Raw genomic sequence first — 8,668 nt, 5'->3', positions numbered from 1 at the left:
GCGCTCGCGGCTCGCTACAAGACGCAGTCTACGCGATATAGTCAGCAAGCGTTTAACAGGGTTGTTTTGTTACATTACTGAGGAGACACACAAAAGAGCTTTTTTTGGCTTTCATTTTGATCAACAGAGTATTATTTTGGGGTTTGTTTTTTTCCTCTGGATTTTAAAATCCTGATCGAAACTTATTTTTGCTTTTGACAGTCTTGAGTGTGTTGCGCGTGTTATTTCTCCTTAACGTTTCATCCCACGAATTGAAGGATGGCGGTTGCTAACTTCCAGTATATCACTCGAATGAACAGTGGATTTAAGGTCTACATCCTGGAAGGTAAAGAAAATCCGAGTTTCAGTTACGGGTATGAAGATGAAGGGTGGGCGGGTATGTTTGTTAAACGGGGTGTCCCTTTGTCCTTCGGTGTTATCTGTGTAAACAAAAGAAGGCTGCGTGTTTTGCGCCTGTGACATTTCCTGCTTGTGGTCACGGCTTTATGTATTTGGTTAAAATATGTCCCATACATAAACAGGTATAATTTAACTAAGTCAGATATTTTTTTGTTTCCTTGTCAAGGAGTTTAATCAGCAGCATCAGTATTGAACGCAAGCAGAATATAGTATAGTATGCTCGAATCTTTTCATTTACAGAGTGTACTTGGCTTGCCTATATTACAAGTTTTTATTTCTGTTTGAGTTTTAAGCCCACAACTAAACCACTTTAGACAGTGATGTGTGTATTACGTGGATTTTTCCTGTGATCAGCACTGCTTCCAGCTAATCCGATTGCTTTTGCTTTCTCAGGGCTGAGCTCAAGTTCTGGCTTGTTCAGCACTGTGCTAGGGGTTGGAAATTCCCAGAATTCCAGTTATTGCTCTTAGGAATGCTGGAATGTAGCTACTTGTTGATCTTCAATCCAGAAGATCATTGTAGAAATTTTGGTTTAACTTTTGGCTTACAGGAAATATTTATTGAGATTGTGACCTCCTGTCATGTTTTAGGTGGTTGAAATTTGATTTGTTGGATTATGAAAAGTGAATTGGCTTGATTGTCTACAAGAACTGACAGCTTTACTCATCAGTTGGAATCTTTTTGGGTTGCAGAAAAAACATTGTATACCTTTTATAAATTTATTGTCAATTAATGTGGTAGGACTTTTGTTTTCACATCTGGTAGTGAAGACTGAGTCAAAGTACAATGTAAGCAAAAACCAAGCCTTTGTGTATATATTTTAGCTAGATTAAACTGAAAGTCAGTTGTGCAAAATACTGTATTTCATGTAGTCTAGTAGAGTATTATTCATTAACCACAGACTTGTTTTTTTTTAATAGGCCAGCCTAGTTTAAGAACTGATGACCGTTACAGGCAGTTGTCCAGTTACAGGACAGGAGTTCCACCAGTCTACCCAATTAAGCGCAAATATTGCACTGAAAACAATCATTCCACTGATGAAAGGCCCTTGAAACTCCGCAAATCTTCACTGGCTCTAATTACGTAAGTAGATTTAGCTATTCATATGCAGATTGCCTCATAGATTTTGTTTATAGTTTGTTTTCTAACAAATTTTGTTTTCTTTGGCAGTAGAGAGAGAGCATTGTTTGGTGATGCCACAAGAAGTTTTCAGAAAGAGCCTGTCCATGTTGCTCCAGATCGTAATGTTCCTCCTGTCACTGCAGCAGTGCGCTCAACAAGTCCCATCCACAGACTACCAAGCCCAGTCTATGCAAGTCCTCCCATGGATGAACCTTTGGCTTTGATCAAGAAGCCAGGCTATTGCTCACCAAGTGAAGGTGCCACAGCAAATGGAAGCTCACCGAGCAGCACTGTGAGAATGCAGCAGGTAAGAGGCATAGTCCCACACTTTAGAAGAAAGATGCATAAGTTTCATAGTATTTTGATTTCTTTTGAACAATTGGAGTAAATTTTAAATGGTATAAGCATGTTTCCACTGACACTGGGAGGGGAGAGACAGGCCCCTGCAGGCCTTGGCTACTCGGGCCAACCTGATCTCCAGAGATACCAGTAACAAGGCCAGGAATGTATTTAGCAAGTCCAGACAGCACCCTGCTGTGACGATAAAAGTGGGGCACCCAACGTGTCTGTCTCTGCAAGCCTAGTGGAACAGCCTCTGAGACATCCTGATACTGAGTGGGATCACTGAAATAAACTTTTGCAGAAAAATTAATTTGATCAAAATTACACAGCATTTCTTGTAATGTGTCTTTTTACATACTGTTTACATAACTAACGTACTTGATAGCATTTCTGCATATGTTTTTAACATCAGTAGAGATAGCAACAATTTTGTTGAGTTTTGTACACACTGACACTTAAGTTTTTAATAATTAGTTCTGTTAAATAGTCAGTCAGTATAAGGCATATTTCTATCTTAAAAGATGCTTCTTGCAACACCACTCGCTCACTTAATGAGATTTAATTATTAAAGGCACAGTTAATTTTCTTAATGTCATTAATTACACCGACTTCATTTGATTATGCATGTTCAGTTCTTCCAGTTTGTACAAGACTTCAACAATCCGCTAGATGTAGCATATCTCTCTTATGAAGATTAAGTTCCCTTTCACTGCATTTTGATTGGTATAAATCAAAATTGCTGATACATAACATCTTTATAGCTACAGGATTGAGAGGCAGTACTATGCCATTTGGTGCAATCCAGTAGTGTTAAATATGCTCCAATGCAGTAGTTCATCCTCTTTCGGAGCAAAGCATCCAGGCAAGTATTTACAGGTCTCAAGCACCTATCCCATAACACGCCTTTTTAAATCCTCTGATTACGGAAACTGGGCAGATCATTAGAGTGACAGTTGCTGTTTAAATTTCCTTACCTAGTTTTCTTAAATACGTAAATGATTTGGCAAGTGGTTCCTTAAGAATGAATAAAGGGACAAGTTATTTCATAGTGATAGCTGTATGTTTTGCTTTAATTCAATTTAAAATGTAATATATTTTTATGAAAGTGGCATCTGAATTGACTTTCCTCCTTGGTCTTTACAGATGCGGCCTTCTGTGATAACCTGTGTTTCATCCTCTCAGCGTGCAAGCAGTAAATCACCTGATCTTCCTTCAAGCTGCTGCTCTGCTGGTAAGTATTAAAGTCTGACAGGCTTCAATATTCTCATGTATAGAGGCATCTTGTGAAAACCCCTCAAATAGTGCAGGTAGACCAAATCTAGGTGCTAACAGGGGAGAAACTGGATTTCAGTTATTCCAAACAAACTACAGACTAAAATGCAAGGTACAACATTCAGATGAAACTTTTCAAAAAGTGTCCAATCTTGTTAAAGGATAACTTGGATAACAATTCATCAGTGCACACTGTTGGCTGTTTAGCTTTTCAAAAGACATTCAGTGTTCTCATTGCTGTCCTTGCAATTCTAAAATATCCAAGGAGTTCAATTTTCTGAATAAGTTATTCCTCCTAATAGTGGGAATGGCAGCTATGAGATCTATTGAAAAGCTTATTTTAAAGTGTGTGCTATTATGTAATAAGCATGTGTTGCTATTTGAGCTTTTATGTAAAATAAAGTATGTGACAACCATTGGTAAACAATATTTAAAAAATTGTAGTGCCAGTTCAGCTTAACAGTATATCCAGACTTTTTTTGGCTACTGAAAGCTGCTGCATGAATAAAAGGTGTCCGTTCATGGTGGAGTGGTGGCTCTGAGGTAGAGATCTGCACTGGCAATTGGAAGGTTGCCGGTTCGAATCCCATAAATGCCAAAAGGGACTTTGCTCTGTTGTGCCCTTGAGCAAGGCCCTTAACCTTCAATTGCTGAGCGCTTTGAGTAGTGAGAAAAGCGCTATATGAATGCAAAGAATTATTATTATTCTGGCATGTGCAGATATATTAAATGTTGTCTTATGTCTATTCTAGCTTCTCTTGTACCTCCTTCTTGTGATCCAGTGGTTGAAGAACATTTCCGTAGGAGCCTGGGAAATTGTTACAGAGAAGCAGATGCCAGCTTACAGCACGTGAGCGTCTCTGTAGATGATCACTTTGCCAAGGCTCTTGGGGACAAATGGCATCAAATCAAGGGATCTCCTTCACCAGGCAGTCCAGGGTCTGGTGCCTCACCTGTAAGAGGTCCTAGTCCTCACAGCCCTACAGGATCCTCCCACAGCCAGCAATCGCCAGCTTCACCGTAACTGTGGCAAGCAATCTGTAAGCTGCAACAGAAGAGACGTTTTTGCGAAGCTGATGGGGAGATTCTCTAGCTCAAAAGCACAAAAGACTGGTGTCTCACACCATTTGAGTGTGCCTTTCTCCTCCAGTCATCAAGTACAGTTGCCATTCAGAAGTGGATGAGATTGTACATTCTTTCGGCTGGACCAGTTTGTGGAAACTGGAGAGGAGTTTATGGAAGGACACAAGATTACATGTGTTAATTGCAGCACTGAACACACATCTCAGTATCGATACTGACAGAGCTTGGGCTGCCACCATAGTAATTGACCAATAATTGGGGTTTCTGGTCATTATCTAGTACTAAAACTAAACTTGACAGCATTTAACTTGTACAGCAAGGTGAACAAAACAGAACAGGTTTAGAAAGCTGAAATCCATTATAGCAGTTGTAATTTAAAACTGTGATAACAGTGGACATTTCACCATATGTAACAAGTGTCTTAGAATAAGACATCTTTAAATAGGCAAGTGCTGCTACGTTGGCTTAACTTTTCTATTTCTGCTGAAACAGCCATTCCAAGAGTCCATATGACTTTTATACACAAATGTGGTTTATATCTGCAAACGTTAAACAGATTCAAAGTAGTATGACATTGAAAAATACTTTGGGGGGGGCGGTAATGTTATGGTTGAGCCTTCATTCTTTTTTTTTTTGAAAAATGTTAATTGCCTTTCACATAGAAAATGTAGCATGTCTGTGTGTTGAATTCAATCGGCAAAATGTCCTTCCATCAGTTTCTTAACCACTTATTTAGGTCAGGCTTGTATGGAGTTGGTGCCTGTAATTGTGTATATACTGTATGTATATTGTGTTTTCCCTGAAAGATTAAGCATTTTCTAATGTCATTTGTCTTGAATCATTGTTTAATTCTGGAGCTGGACCTTTTTTTTAGTGTTTTTTTTTTTTTTTTAAGAATTCTTTCTTCCTGGGACTTCTACTGTGTAGTCTGTCTTTGACTTGTATTTCTGTGGAAACTTGAGGCTCTAAGAGCTTTGTTTTATTTTTGGTTGTCAAGTAATGTTTGTGTTTTTGTATTATATTTATTATGTGGGGGGCTATCTGCACATGAGGTGGTATGATGGAAATTAATTTTAATAAATATTTTATACTTTTTTTTTTGTCTATTTCTTTAGTTCAATTGAAACATAACCATATTTTCAATATAGCTGTAACATGTAACTTTTCCCTGTGGTGCACCTTCTCACAATTTTGGTTTTCAAGAATTCTAAAATTCTTTGTAATTACCTAGATAGCTGAGCCGTAATAGAACATTCTGGTTTTGAGTTAACAGGTTAGTGTTGCAGAAAGCTTTTTCAAAATCATGTTTTACCACAGGAGATAGACTGGTACAACAGATCTGAGTAGGTATTTGATCAGCTTTGAATAACCATAATCTGGTAAGTGTAATGAAAAGGGCGCTGACAGCTTTACGTTAGGGAGACCTCCAATGTTCTGGTAAAATTTCAGTTGAGTGTAGTTGTCATTAATGGTAATGTAGTTATTGCCTAAATGGGAATCAGATATGATATAGGTTGAAAATTCTTAATGTAAAGACTGGAAAAATTATACAGTTACTGTTCTTAAAGTTAAAAACCCTTTTTATAATAAACATTTGAGACTTTAAACACACTTGTGCCGGATTAGAAAGGATAAGTAACACTAGCTGATGCTGTAATAGGTACATTTTCTTAACCTGGCTTTATTCATACACAGATAACTAGCAGGTGGTTTTAAAACACTGGAGAGGAAAAAAAAAACACACAACCAATGAAGGGAAAGCACCCCAACACTGAAGTACATTTAGGCCTTACTTCCTGTCACCCAGCTGCATTAACCACTTTTTTAATTTTTATTATAAACACTAGCTTAAGTATTTTTAGGGTTGGGAGAACAGTTTTGGCACACAAACTTACAACTGGCAGTCTGCTTTCATTGTCCAACCCAGAGAGATGTGGCTCTGTACCCTGGCCAAAGCCAATGTTGTGTGCTGTTTCAGGGAGGTCCTGAATACTTCCGCAGTCTAAACTAATCTTTCCAGTAGTTTCTATTTTGAAGGATGTCAAATTGCAGGATCAGATCTAAGGAATGACCAAAAAGAATGTGCGCCTGAAACAATTGCATTTCAGCAGTTACAAAAATTTATGTGAATAAACTTTGCACAACCTCACATTCTTGTTTTAGGGAATAAAATACAATTGGTTTGTAGGCATGCCATAACAGGACAATGTAGTTATTAAAAATTTTTCTATCATGTAATATTTTGAAATAATTTGAAAAATTATCTTCTGAGTTTCTCTAGGTACATTTATTTATATATATATATATATATATATATATATATATATATATATATATATGTGTGTGTGTTTGGAAAAATGCAGCATGGTAATGTCATAATGTCAACTGTAATTGCTAAAAATAAATGTATTGGATTATAAGAAAATAACAGTACACTACAACAGAAAACCAATAACTAAAAATTAACAAAGGTTGTATTACAATACTTAGTTATCTTAAATGACCACCTCTGATGCTCCGTGCCGATGATCCACTGAATGCTCTTTGAAGTTTGAAGAACTTGCATGCCTTTTGTAGGCCGACGTTCATGTCTCCAGGTGAGGATCCAGAGCATCCAAAATGGTCTGCGGGGTTAAAGTCAGGAAGAAGTCAGGACAGCACCTGCACACCAGCATTTCCCAGGATACAGTAGCTGTACGTGGCCTAGCATTGTCCTGCTATAGGGACCAACATCTTGGAAGTGTGAGCAGAGCGCCTCTGACAGGCCATTTTAGTGGACAGCAGCAAGAGGTCTGTCCCTCATTATTCTATATTTGATGTGAACATTGTGATTGCTGACAGATCTGAAGTGATTTCTCAAATAGACCAGTCAGATGCATTGGTCTGGCTCTGGTGAAGTTACTTGAGGGTCATCAGATCCTAGACAATCATCTGTCTTCGGAGTCTGCTAAGACCTTGCCTGCAGTTTTGGCACAGTGAAGTGGCTTACTCCATGGTGTTTGGCAACAATGGCAGATGATATGCCTGCCGAAGTATGATGACATTTGAGGCATTATGGAACTGAAAAATGACCAAGTGTGACCTTTGTTTTTAATTTTAGCCTTTTTTAAAGCTGACCTGATCAGGCAATGTTGCTGTTTTACTCTTTTGATTAAAAGTGCACCTAACGAGTTTTTATGTTTTTGGCAAGTTGCAATGCCTTACAGCACAAGTTGTACTGCTGGTCAGTGGACGAAAAAGTACACAAGCTATAACTATGTTTCATTTCCATCTTTTTGTTCTTCTTTTGGCTGCTCCCATTTAGGAGGCGCATACAACTGATCATTCATCTCCATCTTTCCCTGTCTTTTACATCATTTTCTGCCATACCGACCACCTTCATGTCCTCCCTCACCACATCCCTAAACCTTATCCTTGGCCTTCCCCTTTGCCTCTTGCCTGGCAATTCCATCCTCAACATTCTTTCCTTGATATACCCCTCATCTCTCCTCTGGATGTACCAACACCATCTCCATCTAGCCTCTCTCTCTTGGTCATCAAACTGTCGTACCTTTTATTGTCTCTCTAATATACTCATTCCTAATTCTGTTTATTATCATTACTCAAAAGTGAAAATCAAAGCATCCTCAACTCTGCCACTTCCAGCTCTGCTTCCTGTTTTTTTGTCCGTACCACCATCTCCAAACCATAGAACACAGCTGGTCTCACTACCATTTTATAGACCTTCCCATTCACTCTTGCAGTTACTCTTTTATTACAAAATACTCCTGCCATTCTTCACCCAGTCCACCCTGCCTGCACTCTCTTCTTCAACTCTCTGCTGCACTCTCCTTTGCTTTGGACTGTTGAACCCAAGTATTTAAATTGTCTACCTTCACCACCTCTGCTCCTTGCAGTCGCACCCTTCCACCACCTTCCGTCTCATTTACGCACATGTACTTACTCTTACTGACTCTCATTTTCCTTCTCTCCAGTGCGTACCTCCACCTTTCTTGATTCGTCTCAACCTGCTGTCTACTCTCATTACAGATCATAATGTCATCTGCGAAAAACATAGTCCATGGAGATTCCTGTCTGATCACATCTGTCAACCTGTCCATCACCACTGCAAATAAGAAAGGGCTCAGAGCTGTTCCTTGATATAATCTTACTCTCACCTTGAACCAGGCTGCCATTCCAACTGCACACCTCACCACAGTCACACTGTCCTTATACATACCTTGTACCACCCTCACATACTTTTATGCTACTTTTGACTTCCTCATACAGTACCATAACTCCTCTCTTGGCACACTGTGATACGCTTTCTCTAAGTCCACAAACACATATGCAATTCCTTCTGACCTTCTCTGCACTTCTCCATCAATACTCTTAAAACAAACATCACATCTATAGTACTCTTTCCTGGCATAAACCCTATTGCTGCTTACAGATTGTTACCTCTCCTCTC

General features: G+C 38.8%; 1 protein-coding gene across 1 annotated transcript; it reads left to right on the top strand.

Annotated features, from left to right (window-relative positions):
- The first annotated feature begins 26 nt into the window (after positions 1-26).
- Positions 27-5,313, top strand: vgll4l (vestigial like 4 like). Its single transcript, XM_039743188.1, has 5 exons — positions 27-325; positions 1,320-1,482; positions 1,570-1,828; positions 3,007-3,094; positions 3,888-5,313. The coding sequence occupies exons 1-5, from the start codon at positions 259-261 to the stop codon at positions 4,157-4,159; spliced, it is 849 nt and encodes a 282-aa protein (XP_039599122.1). The 5' UTR covers positions 27-258; the 3' UTR covers positions 4,160-5,313.
- Positions 5,314-8,668: the final 3,355 nt, after the last annotated feature.

The sequence above is a fragment of the Polypterus senegalus genome, unplaced genomic scaffold, assembly GCF_016835505.1.
Source record: "Polypterus senegalus isolate Bchr_013 unplaced genomic scaffold, ASM1683550v1 scaffold_3204, whole genome shotgun sequence".
Classification (NCBI taxonomy): domain Eukaryota; kingdom Metazoa; phylum Chordata; class Cladistia; order Polypteriformes; family Polypteridae; genus Polypterus; species Polypterus senegalus.
The sequence above is the reverse complement of the archived record's forward strand: the minus strand, read 5'-3'. Positions and strand labels throughout refer to the sequence as shown.